The 24,651-nt window shown below is 41.2% G+C and overlaps 1 protein-coding gene across 2 annotated transcripts; it reads left to right on the forward strand.

Moving 5' to 3' along the window:
* Window positions 1-1,514: 1,514 nt before the first annotated feature.
* Window positions 1,515-24,651, forward strand: LOC127649784 (WW domain-containing adapter protein with coiled-coil-like). 2 transcript variants are annotated; one of them, XM_052135015.1, is made up of 13 exons: window positions 1,515-1,741; window positions 1,946-1,979; window positions 2,584-2,773; window positions 6,650-6,726; window positions 9,480-9,595; window positions 9,680-9,792; window positions 12,073-12,309; window positions 14,317-14,439; window positions 21,005-21,150; window positions 21,964-22,055; window positions 22,643-22,811; window positions 22,930-23,057; window positions 23,181-24,650. In XM_052135015.1, exons 1-13 carry the CDS (start codon window positions 1,701-1,703, stop codon window positions 23,248-23,250), a joined length of 1,536 nt encoding a protein of 511 aa, XP_051990975.1. In that variant the 5' UTR covers window positions 1,515-1,700; the 3' UTR covers window positions 23,251-24,650. The 2 variants fall into 2 exon arrangements, with proteins under 2 accessions (XP_051990975.1, XP_051990976.1); XM_052135016.1 differs by lacking the exon at window positions 14,317-14,439 and having other exon boundaries at window positions 23,181-24,651.

A 24,651-nucleotide genomic window follows, 5' to 3' on the forward strand; every position in this document is an offset into this window, starting at 1 on the left:
TAGAGTTTTGACAATTGTAAGTTTGTTTCAGTAAATGTGCCAAATCCATTGAGAAAAACTGTAAATTAAATTAAAGATAGAGGGCCTGGCTACAAGTATCTAGTACACACACTGTATGTCCAGGTACACATTAAGGTGCCAAAGGCCCGGGGCCCCTGGGCTTCAACTCTGATTTGCTTGTTCATTAATTTGGCCAAAAAAATAAAAACTCTCATCAAAAACTCACTCCAGCCTGGTATCCAAAGTTGGCAACCCCGGCTTTAATAAAATTACAGTATTGTGCAAACGTCTTAGGCACATAAGATGTTTCACAAAAATATTTGTCTGAAGATGGTTATTTATATCTTCAGCTTTAGTGTGTCAATAGGAAATATAAATGTTAGAATCCCAAACATTAATTTTGAAAATAGAAAAGATTAAAATAGAAGAACAGGGCATCCTGCAAGAGATGACATTGCCCCCACAGAGCCCCCCACTGAACATTGTGTCAGTCTGAGATTACATGAAAAGATAGAAGCAATTGAGACAGCTGAAGTAGAAGAATTGTGGTGAATTCTTCAAGAAGCTTGGAACATCCTATCAGCCAAGAACCAAGACAAACTGTATGTAACTGGGAGAATGGGGCTGTTTTAAAGGCAAAGGTGGCCACACCAAATATTGACTTGTTTTTTATGCTTACTGGACTTGTATGATGTTAATTGATAAATTAAAACTATTTATGGCATTGTTTTTGTAGACATCCTCACTATTCAACTTTTGCACAGTATTGTATAAGCTTCACATGTCTGCCTTTAACTTGTATTGAACCCGGAGTATTACTTTAAGTTAAATAATCATTAAAGGGTAACTAAACCCTAAACCAACTTTTTTTAGTTAATGATCTGTAAGCATGGGGCTTTATTAGTACTGGTCATTGATTCAAGTAATTTTTTTGACATTTGTGTATAAAGTGTTTTAATTCTACAATATATGGTGTAAAAACGTCTGAGTGCTGCCCTCTTCAGGTTGAACGGTAGCTACTGCAGTTGAATTTTCCTATTGGCTGTTGCGGTACTTCGTGACGTAAGCGGTGACAGCTGACGTAAGCAGGTTCCAGCTCACCACGCCAGATTCATGTACATGTCGTCTTGCGACCGTGTGAGGAATAATAATAACATAGAGTCTGACGGCAGCTGTCAATTAATCCGTCACTACGAGTCTCATGTGCCCCAACCCCCCCGCTCAGCCCCGCACTCGTTTCGTTCCCTCTATCCCCGCCGGGTCTGCCCACTTTTCCAGCATTTTCAAATATTTCTAGTGGGTGGAGTCAGACGCTGAACAGGTGTTTAGTTACCCTTTAATGTGAGTAAATGATCAAGTATAAACTAAAGTGTCAAGATGTTACTTTTGATTGCAGCTGAGAAAAACAAAACCTAGTCCGAGCAGAATTTGTCTCGTGCACGCGCAAGTCGCGCGATTGTCCGTTCTCGAGCACCAGTCGCTGCGCTGCGCTGTGCTCGTGCACTTGTGGGGCGCAGTCGCGAGTAAAACGAAGCGATGGATCGTCAGTCCTTTCCCGAATAGCGAAGCAGCACTGCAGCAAAAGCTATTTTTGCAGATCAAACTGTGTTGTTGGCGATAGTAGTTTGTAAAGCGATTGTGATCTGTAGTTTAGCAAAACTGCTTCCGTAAAAACACTTTTCCACAATTCTGCAGCATTAATGGTAATGCATGCAACGAATCCATCCAGAGTCAATGATGGGTAAACACACATTTACCTCCAGTTTACACTCTTCTCTCTACCTTTTAAACCTTCAACTACACATGTTTGAAGAATTGGTTTCAAATTATATAGGTTCCTCTTAGTTTGCTTGTGTGTTGTTTTAAGTCATTTTAAACAAGTTAGCATTGTAGCTGGCTAGCCGAAAAGCGATTTTGACTTCATTAACTTTTCTCTCTTTTACAGGTGTAATGATCGAAGAGATCCTCAAGCCTGCCAGGTACATATAGATGTACTTTACTATTAAGAATAGTTATATGTTTAGGAGAGAAGCCTAAATTGTGTCAAAATTGAATTAGCCGGCTGTAGCTCACTTGTAGCATAACATTAGTGCTCGCAGGCCTAGTTCCTGCTAGCTAACTGAAACTATGATAGGCATCCCAAATTACATATAGTTGTACCTGTAGCGCTCGGTGTTCTGTATTTGGTAAAATTATTGTCTAGTCTAACTTGAGTGCTAGCTTAATAGTTGTAATGGTTTGTCTAGAGGAAAAAACATATCTTTACAACTGATGTTTTTAGCTTGCTAGCTCGTGTTGTAGTGAGCTAGCCTCATTACATTTACCACTACCAGTAGAAAATGAATTACAATGCCATATTAATTACCGTCAGCAGCTAGTGTGTTTATCAGATATAGTGTAAAATTATATTGTGTATTGACTGTGAACATAAACACAGAGAAGATTGCAGATCATCTTGTTCTGGTTTGTTAACACCTGCCATTAAATTCCAGTCAAAAGCGTCAGGTCACTTGCTTTTTATTTTATTAGCTCAATAGCTTTGAAAACTTATGTAGACCTATTCTCATCCATTGCATTTTGCAGTCTGTCAAATACCAATCAAAGGGTCAATCAACAAATGACCAACGCCATGAGAAGATGCGAGACTCATCAGACTCTACCCCACCAACTAAAATGCTGCGGCGATCAGACAGTCCAGAAAACAAGCACAGCGATGGAACACACAGCCAAACAACAGCACTCCACATTCATCGGCCTCGAGAGAGGGAGACCGGTAAGAACATGAGCAAGGAGAGGTTGGACCTGCACTTTGATAATGTTTTCCCTAATTCACCAGAATCCCAACATCCTGCTTAAAGAGGTCATGACATGAGGAATCAAATTTTCCTTGATCATTTGACATATAAGAGGCCGTTTTACTATAAAAAATGTATTTTATAACTTTATGTAAGTTTCAGAACTCAAAACTTTCTCCTCAATGCAAAAGGTGCATTTGTAGAAACCAAGCTGCCAAAATGACTGTTTCTCTACTTCCTGCACATTGTTTTGTCACACTAGTGGTAGACATTTGCATCTGACTGCCTCCACAACAATACATCAAAGCCTAATTTAAGTTATCACTTCTGTAGCCCGCCCATTTGCGGTGAGCAGTTAGATGGCAAGTTTAGAGAGCCAATCAGAAGAGTGGCCATTTACTGTCAAGTCTTAAAGGAGATCGCGGTTATATTCGTCTGCCTCGCGATCCGTCACTGTTATATTCGTCTGCCTCGCGATCCGTCACGGTTATACGAGTCTGCCTCGCCGATCCGTCACGGTTACACGAGTCTGCTTATGTCACTTGCTTCATCAATACTATAGGCAGTTGCTTCTCCACAGAGGCGGCCGTCAGCTCCAGGACTCTCGTAAAGTGGCAAGAACCCATCACAAGACCTGCCAATCGGTCGACTTTGAACTGATTTTTCTTTTTTTCTGGCTTGATTCATGCGTCGTTCACAAAGACGAATCTGCTTGATTCCAGCCTTGCTTAAGCACCCACTGTGAAATTTGGTGGAGGATCGTTAATGATCTGGGGGTGCTTCAGGGGTCAAGACACTGTATGCTGTACGGCCCGGCAACACCCTCCTTCTCGTCACAATTATTTAACAACATTATTGGAGTTAACATGAATTAATTAATTTAATGTTAGTTTCAACATATATGTGGCAGTGGGGGCGTGGTCGAGCGTCTGTCTAGAGGGAGAAAGAGTGTTAAGGGTGCTTGCACCTGAGCTAAATTATGCCTAACACCTGTTTCTGATTACAGTGAACATGGGGAGAGTGGCATAAGTGGGCGAGATAGCCAGCAGTTCAAAGTTAGACTGACTGGCGACTTAGCAGCCTGATAAGGGACGGGGTGTGTATAATCACGACCCGGCTCCACCCTGTCACAATATACTAATAAATTGTTCAAATCAAAAGTTGCATTAATTAATGCACATGAATACACTCTGAACTAACAATGAACATTTGTATTTTTATTAACTAACATTATGATTTATAAATGCTGTAAAAATATATTGTTCATTGTTTGTTCATGATACCTAAAGCATGAACTAATGTTAAAGTAATGAAATCTATTTATTATTTGTTACCAAAATTACATAAAAATGACTTTAATTGTGAATTGCTAACATTTATTTGCATTGACAACTAGGGGTGTAACGGTTCTTGGGGTAAAAAACAAACCGTACGGTTCGCCGCGGTTCAGGAAGCATTGGCATTGTGGTCGGTTCACATCACGTTTAATGACAATCTGGAGCACAAGTTTTGGTCAAGAAAACGAAGTGTCAAACAGACAGGCACAGTTACAACCTCTGCTAATGCACCTGAATGGATTGTAAGTGGATATGCTCCACCTGTGTTTCACGTGGGTCAACTTGATGACATTACTGTTCTGCAAGCGTTGTGTTTAGTTGAAAATGGCAAGTGGAGGAAACAAAATGCTGCTAGAGAAGCCCCCTGCATTTCTCCTTTCTGGGAATATTATCTTTTTGCAGTCAATTACAACAGCGATGGTCAAAAGACGTTTACAAAACAGGCACTGTTTGCAGACATTTCTCAACACGAGTGCATTATACTGGTAATATATGTAAATAATGTGCTTGAGTGTTTATTTAAAATGCGCACGTAAAATGCACGGCTGTAATCTATTACAAGCATCAATAATGCGATTTGATTAATGGCATTAAAATGCTGTTATAGTAATACATTGACGCATGATTAAACATGTCCCGATTAAACATCACCCAGTGAAACACCAGCAGGTGAGCCGAAACTGCACACACTTCCTTCCATTTTTAAGCAGGCACTCGGTGCTAATTTGGACAGACATGAAACAATAACTAAAGCACTTGGGGTGTCCATGTGGGTTTCCATGTATGATTAAAATACTCAAGATGCATTATCACAACATCCCTTTTCATATGCATTCTAATAGGAAGGGTATTCCTTTGATAGTGATGTACAGCTTCCGAATATTGAATATGTTCAGATGAGTTTGAAGTGCACTTTGTTGATGCATGTAGCGTATTAGTGCAGGTATTAAATTATAATGTTGATTAGGTAATTAGAGATTTCTTTCTTTTTTTTTTAGTTAAGGACTCTGACAAAATTAACCATGGTTTTACTCTAGTAATATTGCAGTAACCATAACTGCTGTCACCATGGTTTTTTGAGCAGAAATCAAGGTTTTGATATAATAACCTTGGTTTTATAATAGTTTCTATAGTAACCATGATTTCATTATATTTTGTAACCATGACAGTAACCATGTTTATATTGTGGTTACTATGATTTTACTACAAATATCATGGTTAAACTATGGTTACTGTTGTAAAACAATGATTGTTATTAAAGGGCAAACCTGTTGAAGTGTTTATCAATAGATTATTCTTTTGGATTTGGCAGTTATATATATTGAAAACATGTTTTTTTAACAAAGCAAATACTGAACCATACCGAAACCGTGAACCACAAACCAAACCGTGAGAAATTTGAACAGTTACACCCCTAATGAAAACAGTTATTGATAGTTCTTTTGTCAATATCAAAATCAAAAACATGAGAGCATCACACACAGCAGAGATACTTTCAGAAATATGAAAAATATATCCATTACAAGCTCTAAATCTGCTCCAATGAGAAATCATTAATATCTATGATTTGTTTACTGTCATTAGCGTCTTGTTGTATCACAAATTATTAAGCGAGTCAGAATAACTACCATATTGACTCTAGAAAATGGGCAACTTAATATTCATACACGTGTAATTCTTGCACATTTTTAAAAACAAAACGGCATATTCATGTGAATTATATAATGTCTGAAATTTTAATTTGTGAATGCTTTGAATTGCCAACAACTCACCCTCCAAAGGACACTGTCATGCTTCAAGGGCTGAGCAAGCGCTCATTTATTAGAGGAGCAGTGCATGTGTGATTCCCTGCGTGCTGCAAAAATGATCAGCCCTGATTCTAGGCACAATCGGCCGATCACGAATTTAAGACTAATATCGGCCAATTTAGATCAGTGCACCCCTACTTTTAATGTTCATGTAGTAAATATGATTGCCAAATTTAAACAGGAAATAAATGCATCACATGAAAACACAGGGTACTCTCTCTGAGACATCTTGCGTGCTTTTCACTGCTATTCTACTTCCTGTTGCCGCCACAGATGTGACATTGCTGCAGCAGGTGCACAGTGCTTTTTATAAATTAATTTAGACTATTTAGAGGCCCTTTTGCATGACAGTTATGGCTGTATCTGAATCATCTTTTGGCAGTGTTGCTATTGTTTTATATAATGCTTTAACATGGGTATTCCCTGATCTCCTGAAAGCAGTGGTCTTTGTGTTGTGGAATAAAAGCAATGTGGTGCTGTGTGTGTGTCATATAACTAGGAAGTCAGTGGAAACTTCAGCTCATCCTGTCGTAAGGCCATGTTTCCAGAGCTCAGCCACTGGACTGTCGGTTCAAGTCTATAAACTAGCTTTCCAGTGTGTTAAACATAAGTGCAGAAGCCTGAATATTACATTTTTCAATTAAATTATTTAATATTCTGTGTGAAAGGCTTCAGTAGTTTGTTTCAAGTCTTGTTAATCATTTTTCAGGTGTCAGTTCATCTCCACAAGAAAACTCCCATCATGTCTCAATCTCTCACCCTCATCAGAACAGAACTTCAGAGATGGTAAGTCAACTTAAACTTTTCTTTTTGTAGGGATGTTGAGAACTACATGCAGTATTTCCAAATTCGACCAGCCGGTGGATTCAACAAAAAAAGTAGTCAGTGTTAAAGGTGGACTAAGTTATTATTATTATTATTTTTTTCTTCTAATTGCCAAACTTTTAAACAAAGAAATTGTAATGGTAGAATTAAGGGGTGAGCAATAGAGGAGTTAAATCGATTTACAGAAATGTGTCTACAGATTTTTAGTATTGTTTTTGTTGCGGTTATGCAGAATGCCACAGCATGGCAGGGAATGTGCACTCCAATCAGAGGTTGTGTTACAAATGATATCCTAATCATGATTGTATTCTTTTTATTCGTCATTAGTTGCTTTTGTGTTATTTTGTGTCTTGGATGAGAGTACTCTAATTCTACTTTTAATTATTTAATTTCAAAAACTTCTGTTCAACTGTTATTTAATTAACTTTACAAAAAAACATTTTTATTGTTATTGATTAAAAAGTTCAAGAATGTTAATAAATCACCCACCCCTAGTAGAATAATAATATTTGATGTTGATATCCACCCTGTTGAGATCCTATAACCATCTGATTACTTGCTTATAATCTCAATAATCATGAACTAAGAATAGCATGTTTTTAATAGGAAACTGAGAACTTCTGTTTTTGAGTGAGGCTACATCTAGTCCATTAGGTGTCAGTGCAACATAAACACAGTTGACTGAGAGCAACTTTAAAGGGATAGTTCACCCATAAAGGAAAATTAGCTAGTCATTTATTCATCTTCATGCCATCCCAGATGTGTATGACTTTCTTCTATTCAAGTGTAATATAAGAGTGTAGTGTAACGTAAAAGTGTAATGTGATGTAAAAGTTTTATGCTCGAGTTGAAAGCTCCATTCTAATATGTATAATTTAGGTAGGTGTATATAAGTGAAACATTGTGGTAGTTTTAATTTATTAGTAGTTTTATTTTTTGTGCTTTTGTTTTTTATTTTGTTTAGAATAGCCTTTCTAGGGACCTGAGATGCAAATTAGCTTTGGCTATACTGTCTATGTGCAATACATATTTTCCAGTTTTGACTGGGATCATGTTTTTTTTGTACTGTCCCTATACAAATAAACTTATAAAAAAACACACATCGATTTTTGGAAGACTATTTCGGCTTTCTAGGCTCATAAAATTCTAGGGAATGGGTGCCACATTTTTGAAGCACATATAGCCATCATAAAAGTAATCCATATCACTAGTGGATTAGTTAAAGGTGGGGTATGTGATTTGCAAAATGGCTGGCAGATTTTGAAAATACACAACTCTAAGGTCCTACCTTCTCTCCTCCAACGCTGGCCCTGACTCCACCCATTCGAAAAACATGGACGCGCAATCATGCATGAGCGAAAACTCAGATGCGCAGTGTTCTAGCAGTGTTCTAGACTCACTAGTCAAACAGTGCATTCACCTGTCAGACAATTTTTCAGAGCAAATTGTTGACACAGCAGGAGGAGGGGTTCGCATACCACTCTTGAAAGGTGTAGAGCTGATTTTCTCATAACTGTAAAAAAAAAGAACATAGCCAGCCCTGGCGTCTGTACAGCGGTCTTCTATTCAAAACAGGATTCATAGAAATGTGGAACAACCCCACTAGCACTATAAAAGCTCTATTCTCCATACATAAATACAATCGCTTCCTGTTACTGGGTCATGAGCTTTGAGTATGCGCACGAACGGGACACGCACGCCAGGGTGGTGGGGGGAGGGGGGCATGGTACGACCGTTTGATTGACACATTTTCTGTCCAATGATTCTAGATGGTCTTGAAAATGATTGGCTGGAGTTTTTCGAGTCCTGCCCGTTCCACAGATGATTAAATTGCTTAATTTTCATTTCAGTGCTTCTAATTTACAGCCAGTAAGTGGGTTAGGAATAGGATTTCAAGTTATTTTGAAAAAATGGTCAAAAAAGAAAATCACATACCCCCACCTTTAATGTCTTCTGAAGTGAATTGCTAGGTGTGTATGAAATAGATCTATATATATAATTTATTTTGTATTTACCGGCCAGCTTGTGGTTTGTACGTTTACGAGTGTGGAGTTCAAACTGCCTCTTGCGTCACGTAAGCACGCAAGCCTCCTCTTTATAGGAATTCATACATGGATACCTTAATAGCAGATACTGGTCCACAATACTGTTTCCACACAAAAATTGTTTATGTAACGGTCTTAGTAAGGAGCTTGGATTGCATTCAAACCGATTCTAACAGCTCTCCTTGTTGACCGTTCCAAGTTGACTCTTCAATAGGGTAACTAAATGAAAGGTTACAGTTGTTCAGCATGTTTATTGCATAAAGCTTTCATAGTCCCAACAAACAAACAAAGGTCCATGGATTATGCATAAAAGAACATTTCTCACAGCATGACGTGAAGTCTGACAGTACCCGAATTTTCTTGATTTATTGCTGAAGGAGGTACTTTTGTTACAAACAAACTGTGCTTTGATGAATGTTGTGGCAGAGCTTTAAATGTGATTAATTTAGAGAGGGTTTTAGGTTGCTGACGTCCCCTTTATGACACCCCTCCTAAAAAAAAAACCTCACTAATCAACTAGTCAGTTGTTGGATGACCAGTGGGCTATCCTAACCCATCCCTATTTAAACTTCCTCTTAAATAACTAGCACATACTTAAACATTATCTTCCTGGGAGATTTTCCTGCTCTGTCTATCTAAATAACCCCATATGTTTCCTGTCCGCTGCAGCCCCGGGAGCCAGCGGATGACTGGTCAGAGCATATCAGTTCCTCTGGGAAGAAGTACTATTACAACTGCAGGACAGAGGTTTCTCAATGGGAGAAACCTAAAGAATGGCTGGAGAGGTGAGTTACTAAAGATCTCCTGTTACTTAAAATTGTCACTGACTCTTTCAACCCTCAACTAACCCAAACATCCTGTCTGAGCAGAGAACAGAGACCGAGAGATGGTGCGAAGACTGTGGTTAACAGCTTTCCCAAAGACAGAGACTATAGACAAGAGGCCATGCAGGCCAGTGCAACAAGTTCCCTCAGTAGTACAAGTAAGTATTAGAACCTTCAGAAATACAGGCATTTATTTCTTGGGTTCATTCAAGGCCCTATTTATCACCTGGTATTAACATCGATCTCAGGTGATCTGATCACAAGTTGAAAGCACTAAATGAAAATTTAAAAAGGATCCAAAGCAAAGATTATGATTGTATCGCTCAAACCACATTTGGAAGTATTCAGAAATGCACATGACAATTCGCATTTGCTGTGTACATGTTAATGTGATCTGATGCATCCTGGACAACAGCAAAGGACTGCCTACTCCAATCTAAATCATTACACTGAAACAAGGTTTTTAAGGAGCCTTTTCGTTGTCTCTGACATTAACATACCACTGTATTTTCCCCTTAGTGGCAATCGAGATAAACTAGCAATTTGCTCGGAATTGATTTTATTCATTGTAAGGAAGAAGCAGAATGACATATATTATATTTTAGATACAAAGGTTTTGCATGTGCAGAAATAAATGACAAGTACTGATTTAATTACATAAGCCTTTTATGATATACCGTAATTTCTGGTCTATAAGCTGCAACTTTTTTCCCACGCTTTGAACCTCGCGGCTTAAACAATGCCGCGAGGTTCAAATCCATAATATATGGATTTTTCCCGCTTTCAAATTTTATTTAAAAAAAAGGCGTGATGCTTTCATTAGACCAATGAAATTGCCGAACGGGTTAAGGTCAAACTACTTTTTTTGTTTACTGTTTAGATTAAATCGAGCACGCTCAAACTTCCCATAATTCTGATTACGGTAGTCATTTTGTCACCCTCATCATGGCAAAGACACGGAGAAATGCATATGATGCTGCTTTCAAGTTGAAGGCGATTGCTCTGGCTGTTGGAAAAGCAAATAGAGCTGCTGCACGGGAGCTTGGTCTTAATGAGTCGATGATAAGACGTTGGAAACAGCAGCGTGAGGAATTGACTCAGTGCAAAAAGACAACTAATCTGAGGCTATTCAACTCCGACACCGAAAGAGATGACTTCAGTGGTTTCAGTGCACAGGACGAGGAAGATAGTGACCAATGACTTTCTTGGTAGGCTACTGTTTACTGCAAATTTTTTATTTTTGATTACAAGCCGTGTGTGGCAGCGGGGGCGTGGTCAAGCGCCCGTCCGGGAGAGAAAAGCTGTAAGGGCACTTACACCTGCGCTAAATTATGTCTAACACCGGTGTCTAATTTCAAGTGCCCTGCTGCACGTGTCCTTCTTGGGAAAACTGTCACACGGGCACCAGTGTGACAGTTTTCAGCAGGGCACTTGACGTTCCAGGTAAGGCTTTTAATGGCCACAGCAATGTTTACAATAAATTTTATAAAGTTTCTCAATTCTTCTATGCGCCAACACTAGACTGACGTGTGTCACTCTCTCAGCTCTGTGGCTGCTGCCTTTTTATGCCGCTCGCCCCATGCTTACTGAAATTAGACACAGGTGTTAGACATAATTTAGCTCAGGTGTAAGCACCCTTACCGCTTTTCTCTCCTGGACGGGCGCTTGACCACGCCCCCGCTGCCACACCGTGTTTCGTTAAAGCCTGTTATATTCAGGTGCGATCAATAGTCAGGAAATTACGGTATTAGTTATGTAAATGTTAATTTCAGACTTTTACGTTTATAATCGTCCAATATACAGAAGTAGCAGAATTGTTTTTAGGACTTAATCTTTTGATAGTTTGACTTTGCACTCATAGTTTTGAATGAATACATCACATCCACTCGAGCTGTCAGATACGGTTTAGTCACAGAAGTTGAATTTCAATGCAGCTGAAGCTCAGATTGGATCTGAAAATTCCGGATCCGCAGATGGTCGGAACTCAACACAGCCACCTTCAAACTGTCCTTTGGAAATGACTGCCTTTGGTCTAGTGTTCATCATTTGTTGGATGCAATGAAAATGCAGCTTTTGTTAGGTATGGCTTTAAAGGAAAATAACAATCCACATAATAATAATAATATATCAAATAATAATACATTTTGGGAAAGCCCATACTTGAATATTCAACAGTTTTCAGATCGTCAGTTATGCAGTGACACAGATAATTCACTTTGAATTAAAGCATCTGGTAAATTAGTAAATGTATATCATTTGAAGCAGGAACATCTCAAATCTGTCTTGTCTAACCACTTTTGATAGGATCACCTGAGACCGTTTATACCAGGTGCCCAAGTGGTATTAGACTGTATTTATTAATGAACAGGTTTAGTTAGAATAAATACAGTTTCCTATGACTTTGGTGTTTCATAAGACATGTATTTTTGTTTCCTCAGAATCTACTCAAGCGGAGAAGCCGACATCAAACTCTAGTTATTCTCAGCCTTCATCCATAAACCCCTCCAGTACACCCAGCTCCTCCTCGTCCTCCACAGTGGCTGTGTCACCTGCCTTGCAGGCTTCAGCCTCCACTCTGCTCCAGGACCCAGCACTCCTCCGACAGCTGCTGCCTGCACTGCAGGCCACCCTGCAGATGAACCATGCCAACATGGACATGAGCAAAATCAATGAAGGTAAGCTCGACTAAGCATAGTTTGGTCTGAATCCACGATCCTCTACAAGATCCTCTGCATATTCTCACTACTTAGATGAAAACACGTGTGCATCTCTTGATAGCTTTCACTCTTGCTATTATTGGCTTTGTGTTACCCTGCTGCTTTTGCTGTTGTTTTAAGGGAAAGTCCACTCAGAAATTAAATTGATGTAATTTTGCATTTTAAAGACTTTGACTGACCCTTACGGTACATAATTCAATGTCTGCTTCTTTCTTGATTTTGAGAACAGTGCGCTAAATTTTGTAAGGTGACATGCCATTTAACTCCTAAAGAACACAAATATTTACTTTAAACTGTCTTGGTTTATAAATCTTTATACTTAAACTTTTCTTGCTGCTTCTGAGGGTTCATGATTTCAAACCCTTTTAAATCAGTGGGACAGATTCATAGATTTAATGCATTGTCTCATAAAAAAATATATCATGTTGATGGTTAGAATACATTTAGAATACACTTGCCGTTTGGTTTTTGTTGACCTATGACATGGTCAGGATTTCCGAAGTAAACAAATAATAAGGATATATATAGCAGCTAGGCTAATGGCCCCTATTTACTTCCGGAGAAGTTCTTTTTCAGGGGTAAAAAGAAGTTCGAAACAGCTTAGCAACTTTTATGCTGTTTGTGAACATTCAGACACCCGTCAGACTGCTGTGGGAGACGTTTGAAGTGCATTTAAATATGATGACGCCCTGTAAAACCTGAACTAATGTGACATTAAAATGTGTTATCAATGACTTTATGCCTCATTCTATGAGAACAATTCACACTAGATCAGTAAAAGCTGTTTTAACCACTCAATGATAATTTAAAGTAATATACACCGATCAGCTACAACGTTAAAACCACCTGCCTAATATTGTGTAGGTACCCCTCGTGCCGCCAAAACAGCGCCAATCCACATCTCAGAATAGCATTCTGAGATTATATTCTTCTCACCACAATTTTACAGAGTGGTTATGTTTTGCACCATTCTGAGTAAACACTAGAGACTGTGTGTGAAAATCCCAGGAATTCAGCAGTTACAGAAATACTCAACCCAGCCCATCTGGCACCAACAATCATTCCAGGGTCGAAATCACTGAGATCACATTTTCCCCCATTCTGATGGTTGATGTGAATCCGAAGCTCCTGACACGTATCCACATTATTTTATGCACTGCACTGTTGCCACAAGATTGGCTGATTAGATAAACGCATGGATGATTGTTGGTGCCAGACGGGCTGGGTTGAGTATTTCTGTTACTGCTGATCTTCTGAGATTTTCACACTCATCAGACTCTAGTGTTTACTCGGAATGGTGCCAAAAACAAAAACCATCCAGTACGTGGCAGTTCTGCAGATGGAAATGCTTTGTTGAGAGAGAGGTCGACAGAGAATGGTCAGACAGTCTACGGTAACTCTGATATCCCCCTGTACAATTGTAGGTGCCGGTTGGCACGAGTGGACCTACACAGTATTAGGAAGGTGGTTTTAATGTTGTGGCTGATCGGTGTATATGCAGTAGAAAATTTTAATTTGTCTTGTTTACATTCTGAAATCATGGAGCTGTTGAGCTAACAAGGTATACACGTCCATAATATGTGCCAATTACACACTTGCAATTTATGATGACACTGATACTACCTGCAAAGATGAGTGATAAAAGAGTGTTAATGTGTAAAATATAGACAAATGAATGATGATAAGAGAGGCATATCATGAAGTATATAGGGGCCTTTTATACTTGCAACTATACCGACACCAAAACTGTTAGAAAAGTTGTGGTCTAGCTTTTTTTTAATTTTTTTTATCAACACCTTGACAACTGTTTTTTTTGTGGCACTACATGTGGCATTTTTGGTTCACATTGTGAAAATCTATAATAAGCTGAAAAAATGATTTATGTTCACCAAAAGAGCCTTTCCCAGATTGCTTTCAGTGTTTAGTTCTGCTTTGATTGTGTGTGTGCCTTTTTCTTTCTCCAAGTCCTCACAGCCGCTGTCACACAAGCTTCCTTGCAGTCTCTGCTTCATAAACTTCTCACTGCTGGACCATCCAATTTCAACATCACTACTCTGCTTTCCCAAACTGCTCAGCTGTCCACACAAGGTATTGCTAAAGTCCCAGTCATGATCAACATCTCTGCCAACTGATGTTGTGCAACAGTTCATCTAATGCTCTTAAGGATCTAGTATGCACTGTTCACAATATTGTTTGACACACACGCACACACACACACACACACACTAGGGCAGCATTTCTTAAAGTCTTAAGCCAGAAACAAGATATTTTGAAGATAATGTTAAATTAGTTGAATTTGGATGTTAAATTCAAATGTTTTATTTTTTATTGCAACCATTCAAAACTATCTGATCAACACATTTTTAAAAGGCCTTGTATTCCCACATCAGGGGCCTCATAGATAAAACTCTGCTCAGATATCTTCCTAATAGTGTGCGTAAATACAAAAGTCAGATTTTGCATATGCTCAAAAAATAAAAATCAGATTTATAAAACCTGCGCATAGTTCCCTTAATAAATCTCATCTTGTGGGAGATTGTGCATACTTGCACATTATTCATTCTCAACCCCATCTCCTCCCCAAAATAACTATATATGGAGCACTTGTTTTTACTATGCATATCCTCATCTGCATACAATTGCCATATGCAGTTCACCACCCAGATACGTGTTTACTGCTTTTAACGATACGAGAAACTGTATTATAAGAAATAAGACTCTAAATGCCACATATAAGGTTTGAGACTGCACTGTGAAGAAACAATTTATTAAGATATTAACTTGTTTTCAAAGAATATATCTTGAATATCTCTTGGCAAAATGTTTTTATCTTTTCAGACATACATCTAACCTAAGCAATTTTGCGTTTCAGAAAACCTTTTAATTTAAATTGTTTTTATTGAGAAGTTAAATATTTATTACTGGAAACAAAATGAAAATTATTACAATTCTTTATGCAGCATTGTCTGATATCATTGGATTACTAAGATTTTATATTTGATTGGTTTTTATAAATAATTAAAAAAAACAGCTAAACGGCAAATATACTTTTCATAATGTTTTTATTACACTAGAACGGGGGTTCTCTTACGAGAGGTTCTCTCGTATTGCGTAAGCTAGCTTACGCTACGGGAAAGATTAATCTTTTCTGAGATATTGAAGCCAAAAAATTATCCTTAATTTTGTATCCATTGTCAACGCAGTGCAGCAGCTGCATACCTTGAGCGGGCTAGCTAGCGAGCTCATTGGTTGCTCTGCGGCAACTGCTGCAGCCTATAGACGAACTTGAGTGAACTCGCGTCCAATGAGAGGCGCTCGTGCCATCACTGTATCAAAGCCCGCCAGAATGGGCGTGGCTAGATTGCATATAAGCGTAAGTTCGTAGGCTGGAACCCTGATTTTCATCTATTCTGCGAAGCTCTTCGCATCTCTGAACTGCAGAAGCCGCGTCGCCGTTCGAGGGGCATCTAGCAAGCTTGGACAGCGCTCGAAGAAGCCGGCCGTCTTCGCCACCTTCAGCCATCCAGCGAGCTACGCCATCCGGTGACGTATCCTTTTTAGAGCAAGCTAGTTCCTCAGCGAACTTCACAAAAAGAGCAACGAGCGTCTTTTTAAAGATGCCTCGCACCACCTGCACCTAGCTTTGTTGAGGAAACGACGGCTCAGTCCCGCCGCGGCCGGACCACCGTCAAAGCTTCGCCCCCTGTCAGTCCCCTTCTCTCAGGCTACTGCAGTGGTGGATTCAGCAGCCAACAAGCCGGTGATACTGCCCGCTTGCCTGCACTCAAATGCCGTTTTCACGGCGACCCAAAGAAATCTTGTAAAAAGCAAACATGCCTTATGTGTAGAAAATGTGCCCACGATCCAGTGTTCACCCCTATACACAAGCATTACACTTCCCGTGTCCCTATCAGAGCCCACTCACATAAAGCGGGCACAGCCAGCTCGAGTGTTAGAGTCAATAAACGTGCCCACGAATCCGTGCGCGCGCCCCTTCTCTGCCCGCTCTGTCACATGGCCAGCAAACACCTCTCTGTATGTAAGTCCCATGCCCGTGACTATGCTCGCGCATCACTTAACAGATGTGACTCTTTCCCCGTTCACCTCAATCGGGAAGTCACTCACAGAACAGCCTGTCCCTGCTGTCTGCGAGCAGTCATGCATAAGCACAGTAAGCGCGCTCACACATTCTGTTCAGCTCGCTGTGTGCAGCAAACAGGGCGACTTGGCCATTCACCCTCTAGCGTTACGCTTCAAAGCATGGAAAGCTATCCCAGGGATATCCAAATGGGTGTTAAGCACAATAAAACAGGGCTATTTGCTACAGTTCAATCGCCGCCCTCCCGCTTCAGAGCTGCTCGAAACTACTGTGAACACGGAAGCAGCCTGCATGCTTCGTTCAGAAATAGCAAACCTTCTGTGCAAAAGGGCCATAGAGAGAGTGCCACCTTCTCTGAGCGAGTCGGGGTTTTACAGCCGTTATTTTCTTGTCCCCAAGAAAGACGGCGGCCTCAGACCAATATTAGATCTCAGGGTTTTGAACAAGGTGCTCGCAAAAGACCGTTCAAAATGCTTACAATCAGGAAACTCCTCGCGCATGATGCGCCAGGGGACTGGTTTATTTCTCTCGATCTGAAAGATGCCTACTTTCAGATTCAGATAAATCCCCATCACAGGCCATTCTTGAGATTCAGCCGATGGCCAGGTTTATCAATACACCGTCCTTCCGTTCGGCCTGTCTTTAACACCCCGTACTTTCACGAAGTGCATGGATGCGGCGCTCGCACCCCTGCGGAGTCAGGGCTTGCGAATTCTGAACTATTTGGACGATTGGCTGATTTTGGCACAGTCACATACGGAGCTTCTGTCTCACAGGACAGTTCTCCTCAGTCATCTAAACAGTTTGGGTCTTGCAGTCAATTGGACCAAGAGCTCACTACAGCCCAGTCAGGCAATTTCCTTCCTTGGAATAGAACTAGACTACATGGCGATGACGGCTCAATTATCTACACAACGCGCACGCCGTGTTCAGCGACTAGCCGCGTCCTTTCAGAGGAATAGCCTCACGCCTCTGAAAAAATTTCAGAGAATGCTAGGTTACATGGCCTCAGCCGCAGCAGTACTTCAGCTGGGTTTACTGTGCATGCGCCCGCTTCAGCATTGGCTAAACACCCACGCATCTCGCCGGGCTTGGGCCACGGGCCGCCAGCCGATCAGAGTGACTCAGACCTATATCTCAGCTCTGCAGCCCTGGGCAGTGGCCGAATGGTATCAGCAGGGAGTGACGATGGGAGCTGTATCTCGCCGAAAAGTCATCTCGACAGACGCGTCCAACACGGGTTGGGGCGCGGTCTGCGAGGGCTCTCCGGTTTTTGGCCTATGGTCAGTTCAGGAAAAGCTCCTTCACATAAATTGTCTGGAAATGATAGTGGTCGAGTACGCGCTCGTGCGCTTCCTCCCGGTCATTCAGGGTCACCACGTCCTGGTCCGTTCGGACAACAGATCTGTGGTATCCTACCTAAACCGTCAGGGCGGTGTCAGATCCAGGAACCTCTTCCATCTGACAAAACGCATACTGAGTTGGTCCCAGTGCCACCTGCGCTCGCTGAGGGCGACGCACGTGCCTTGCCACCTGAACGACGGCCCAGACAGACTGTCCAGAGACAATATTTCCCCAGGGGAATGGTCCCTGCACGCTCAAACAGTCCAGAAGTTATGGAGCATATTTGGCAGAGCAGAGATAGACCTCTTTGCGTCAGAAGAGAACTCTCACTGCCCAGTATTGTTCTCGAAGCGAGGACGCAGCTGGCCCAGGACTGGCCCAACCGCCCGCTTTACGCCTTCCCTCCCGTCTCGCTATTGACACAGGTAATGCAGAGGTTCAGGGAAACGCGTCACTCGGTGCTCCTCATAGCCCCGCGCTGGGAGAATCAGACATGGTTCCTGGAGCTTACGCAGCTGTCACTGACAGCCCCGTGGCCCATTCCAGTGAGAGCAGATCTCCTCTCTCAAGCTCGTGGCACGATCTGGCATCCCCACCCAGAGCGCTGGGCGCTGCACGCGTGGGTGATCAACGACTACCCGTCGCTTTGCCAGAAGGAGTAATGAACACTATCATACACGCTAGAGCCCATTCCACGAGAAGACTCTATGCGTCCAAATGGTCTGTGTTTTCAAAATGGTGCACCGACAGAGACCTGGACCCACGGACATGTGGGGTGTCGTCGCTGCTTGTGTTTTTACAAGAGCTGCTGGATAAGGGCAGATCCCCATCCACGCTCAAAGTGTACGTGGCGGCCGTCACGGCGTTCACTGAACCCCTGCACGGCCTGTCACTGGGAAAAAACGAGCTGGTCATCCGCTTCCTCAGGGGAGCTAGAAGGATGAACCCCCCGCGCCCCCCATCGGTTCCTATCTGGGATCTTTCTATAGTTCTCGACGCTATGAAAGCCCCCCCTTTCGAACCGCTTCAATCCGTGGATTTGAAATACCTTTCACTCAAAACCGTTTTTCTAACTACCCTGTCATCAGTTAAACGTGTGGGAGACCTTCATGCGCTGTCTGTCAGCGCTGCGTGTCTTGAGTTTGGACCAAGTGACTCCAAGGTCATTTTAAAGCCTAGACACGGCTATGTCCCCAAGGTGATCGGTACTCCTTTCAGAGCACAAATCATTTCCCTATCGGCACTGCCAGCATCCGATAGCGAACGCGACGCCAATCTCCTTTGCCCAGTCAGAGCACTGAGATTGTATACTGCGCGCTCTGCCTCTTTCAGACGCTCTGAGCAGCTTTTCGTTTCGTTCGGAGGGCGCACCAAAGGTTTCGCCGCCTCGAAACAGACACTGTCTAGATGGATAGTGGACGCTATTGCTGCCGCGTACTCGTCAAAAGACCTACCATGCCCGTTAGGCATTAGGGCTCACTCCACTAGAGGCATGGCCTCCTAGTGGGCATGGTCCAGCGGGATTTCCATTCACGACACATGTGTGGCAGATTTTACAATCTGGAAGTGCCCGCCCTGCAGGCAAAACTACTAGCGGTTTAATACGCTACAGCTCCCCTGGTGAGCTGCACTGACGGGACACATTCCACACAGACCGGCACCGCCGCTCTGTTTTTCCCTTCCCACTATGTGCTTATGTATTACACACACACTGGCCCGCACTCTTGCCGGCCAAATATTATTCCCCCACTCACAAGGGCTCCCCGGGTCCCCCACCCCGGGGCTCATGCAGTGGATGCTTGGTGCGCACGGCGTTGACAATGGGTTCCCGTAGCGTAAGCTAGCTTACGCAATACGAGAGAACCTCTCGTAAGAGAACGAATCGGTTACCTAACGTAACCTCGGTTCTCTCTAGATGAGGGAACGAGTATTGCGTAGCCGGCCGTGCTCGCGCCACGAGCGACTTTCGCTTCATTCAATGAAAACCAGGGTTACAGCCTACGAACTTACGCTTATATGCACTCTAGCCACGCCCATTCTGGCGGGCTTTGATACAGTGACAGCGCGAGCGCCTCTCATTGGACGCGAGTTCACTCAAGTTCGTCTATAGGCTGCAGCAGTTGCCGCAGAGTAACCAATGAGCTCGCTAGCTAGCCCGCTCAAGGTATGCAGCTGCTGCACTGCGTTGACAATGGATACAAAATTAAGGATAATTTTTTGGCTTCAATATCTCAGAAAATATGAATCTTTCCCGTAGCGTAAGCTAGCTTACGCAATACTCGTTCCCTCATCTAGAGAGAACCGAGGTTACGTAAGGTAACCGATTCGTTTCATGGTGATGAGGTTCGGGATGAAGTGGAGCAGGCAGTACATTTGATGCGCATTTTATGTGCATTGTTGTACCTGTTTGCAGGTGTACAATACTGTTTCTGATGAGGCATGTCTCTCCAATGGTCCGTTTGACTACTGAATATGGCCAACAGTTCCTGTCTTACAGCTACTGTCTGTTTTACTGAGCCATTTAACGTCAGACAGAATCAAGTACTCATCACATTACAGATAATCTTTATTCAAAGGCTGTACTTATCACAGTACATGATTGTAATAGAACAGAAAATATGTCAAATTAAGAAGTCTTTGCTTTTTTAAGAAATCATTTTTAGTTACTGTATGTTCCTTCTCTATGATGACACAGGAAAGTTCTTCAAACGCAGCACATCCCAAACCAATATTTCCCTTTTACAGCAATAGGCTATATTTGAATAACTTTTCAATTAGTTACATAAACATAATATTGGCGACTATTGGCTTGATAACGATTACTTCTGTTTCAAGTGCTTAACTAGATACTTTTTTATTCTAAATGTTAATTAAATGAAAATCAGAGTTTATAATCAGTCTGTTCAGTTCATTATTTGTCCAGCTGGAGTTGCCGATTAACACCAGTAAAAGAGTGCGTATGGATAGTCAAGCGTGTCCGAACAGTGCGCACATTTACGTGAAGTTTATTTTTTCTAAATCCCGATATGTTCGTGGGAAATTGCTTGCGCACATTTCAATGCCCATTTTGTGCGTACGCTATGTTTGTACATCAGGCCCCTGGTGTTAAATTTAATCTGTTGCTAGTTAAATGTATGGCCTGTTAGTTACATAAGATAATTACTGGGCTCTACATTATAATTTCTGTAATTCATTGTTTCTAATGAACAGCTCAACAGTCCAGTCAGTCGCCCATGTCATTGGCATCAGATGCCTCTTCACCGAGGTCGTATGTGTCTCCTAGAGTCAGCACACCTCAGACCAATGCTGTCTCTAAACCCCTGCACAGCTCTGCATCCCTCTCCTTTCAACCAAAGGTCAGTAGCAGCCAACACTCATGGTTTCCACGCATCCTGGAATTTTGCAAAGCAGTTTTCCAGTCATGGAAATGAGAAAAATACTTAAATGTCCTGAAAAATAATTATTTGTCCTGGAAAATATTTGAGTATAATGAAACTGTTTGACTTTGTCACTAACAAGGTTTGTGCTACATGTACACAAACATAGCAACGATCAGGACTCGGGATAGGGGTGAATAACACATTTCTATTGTTTTGTCACTGTCAGTGGCTGTGCATTGTGAAACAAAATCAACAGTTGACTGTCATGAACGAAGCCCTGTCACACATTTAATGATGATGGTTGGACCGCTGATTTTTTTTTTTTTTCCCAAATGAATCCACACCTAGAGGAGGTGGTAGCTTGGTGATGCAGCCTTTACACCTCAGAATGTGAATACATTTTTAATAATTCAACAATCGGAGTCCGCTTATTCTGCGGTTACACGTTGGGCCCCATGATTTCTGACATGCGGAAAACAGACGGAATCACAATGTTATACTTTCATTTGATAAAATTTTATTTATTTAAAGCTCATTTTTCTGATAAAATTTAAATAAACTGTTGATATGGAGTTCAGAAAAAAAAACAAGTATCGGACTCCGTATCAGCGAGTACTAAAAGTATTGATACGTTCTCAAAAAAAAAAAAAACATTGCTACATATGTGTATAAAGTCTCGGTGCAGTCACAACACATACTGAGCTGTAAAGTTGTACTGAGTAACTATATTTGGAAATCGTTTTTCAATGTTTCTTAGTCCAGATGCAAAAAATCCCTCTTTAATTTCAGGTTACTGCATCAATTCAGAGATCAGGATCAACATCCCAGCAGTCAACCAACTCTGACAAACAATTCAGTGATCCCCGTCTTCACAGGCAAATGTAAAGATCATTTATTTTAATAAGTCTTAACATTGTAAGAAAACTGTAGTTTTTTATTTCTGAAAACTAGAAACCATAGGCCTGCTTCTTTGCATTCTTTAACAATGGCTGCTGTGTAAATCTTTAAAAAAAAATATATATATATATTTGTTGACAATGTGGCAGCAGCCTATCAGAAGTTGTTTGAGCGCCATCTACTTGTTCTTTGTGGAAGTGCATTCAAAATAAATGGTAAATGGTCTTGAAGACCTTAGCGGTTTTCAAAGCACTTTACACTGTGACTCATTAACCCATTCAAACACACACTCCCACACCAATGATGGCAGAGCTGCCAGGCAAGGCGCTAGCCTGTCATTGGGAGCAACTTGGGGTTCATTGTCTTGCCCAAGGACACTTCGTCATGTGGGCCAGGAATCGAACCGCCAACCCACTCTACCACCTGAGCCACAGCCGCCCACAAAGCTGTTTATTTATATATATATATATATATATTTATATATATTTATGTGATGTTTACTCATTACTGATTAAGAGGCTGAAGATTTTTCCCTAAAGAATAATGAATGTGCTGTTTTGTTATATTGCAGTCAAGAGAGTTTGTTGGGCTCTAATGGCAGTGCGGGCAGCAGCAGCATCCCCGCCCCAGTCAACACCCATCGAACCCAGAGCACTTTTACTCCTTCTCTAGCATTGCACTTTGATGAAAATCTCATCAGACATGTTCAAGGCTGGCCTGCAGAACATGTAGAGAAGCAGGTGCAAGCATACATTTAATCAAACGTTCATCAAGGTCATGTGAAGCTGAGTTAAGATCTTCTATGATCATACGTCAATTATCTAACTGTTTCTGTTCTCTCAATTTCCTTTCACCCAGGTCTCACGTTTGCGTGAGGACATCCACAACATGGGAACCCTCTACATGTCAGAGATCTGCACTGAACTTAAAAATCTTCGCTCGCTTGTGAGAGTGTGTGAAATCCAGGCCACATTGAGAGAGCAAAGGTTTGTAATGCAGATTAAGGCTAAATCAAATATCTATCCATCTCTTGGATTTTTTTCAACAATAAAACTAAATAAGGAATATTTCATGAAGCTGAGAGTGGTGTTTTCATTGTTTCCCAACAGGATTTTGTTTTTGAGACAGCAGATCAAAGAACTTGACAAACTGAAGAATCAGAATTCCTTCATGGTTTGAGGGATCATTATGGAGCTCATGGAACTCTCTCCAAATGAGTTCAGCCACTGGCTGTTGGGACCCCTGCTCTCGGCCAGAGCTCTCAGAACCGCAGTTGCACTGTAGGCTGTAGTGCCTGAAATAAGACTGAGAGAAGGGAAGCTGACAAAAGTGCTTATCATGGCAAAATGAAGCCCTGAGAATAAATTAATTTGAATATCCTTTGTACATCACTTCTCTATTCTCAGATACAAATGTGATAAGAGATATGTGCAGAGAAGCACTCTTCAACCTAGAGCAAGCAATGAGGAATCCTACTTTACATTGGATCTAGCGATTCATGTGTTGGTTCTTCAAGGTTTTGCTTGTGTTTGTATATCCAAAAGTTTAAGCTGTCAAGTTCACCGAAGGTTTAATATACCTCCATCCTGCAGTGACTGACAGTGAATTTGAATAATGTCAGAAGGGCTATCACTCTACAAGGATGATAGGGCACGTTTTGTTTTGATTTTCCAGCTGTGGTGGCGTTAAAGTGACCAACTGAAATAAACCTAATGTACTTCTGAGTATTCATTCTTAAATTTTAGGCATGGCTTGCTGACTCTCAGCAGGATTATTTAGGATGTACAAGTGATCTTCCTTAAATCGCAACAAGCTTGTTTCTCTGAGAGATACGAAAGCGGTGCTTAGCATTTCTGAAATGATGACAGGCACATAAAAGCTTTTGCTGTTGTGGTAGACACACATTTGCTGAGATCCTGAATGTGTTTGGTCGATATATGCCTTTAATGTCCCTGTTCTGTACAGTTAACACATCTAACAGAGATTACTTTCATGCTGCACCCCAGCACTCTTTGACTATTTTTGCATAATTTTTTTTGTATTTGTTTATATTTGCTCAACTGTACTTTTAACTCATAGATTTGAGTTAAGCCATTCCCTTATTTCCCAAGTTTAGGAAGTTGCAGTGAAAATATTCTATATTTCGTACATGAGCTATTGTTGCACATCAAAATTGCATCCTTTAAGGATGGAATAGGACCATGGGACTGTGCAAGCTGGTCAGCGGGGTATAAAATGGAGAACCAGATCATGTTTTGCTCCACTTTCACATAAAATATCAACCAGTTTTTTTTTTTTTTTTTTTTTTTTAAATCAGTAAGCGCTTGGTCAATTTGTCGGTTTGTATGTGGCAAGAATGCAAAAAATAGCAAAAAGGGGGAATCCTCTTAGATGTTCGCAGTGTCATTCATAGTTTCTGATCCACTGTCCTTTCTGATCCGGTTTGACCTTAGACCAATTTAAATGCTTTAGATTGTGTAAATAGAGATCTCAGACTAGAGATGAGTATGTTGCTTTGTATATTATGGTTTCTAAAAGTTACAGGAAATAAACATTTACCACATTATGTTTTGGCACGTT

This window comes from Xyrauchen texanus, chromosome 9 (genome assembly GCF_025860055.1).
Source record: "Xyrauchen texanus isolate HMW12.3.18 chromosome 9, RBS_HiC_50CHRs, whole genome shotgun sequence".
Taxonomy (NCBI): Eukaryota; Metazoa; Chordata; class Actinopteri; order Cypriniformes; family Catostomidae; genus Xyrauchen; species Xyrauchen texanus.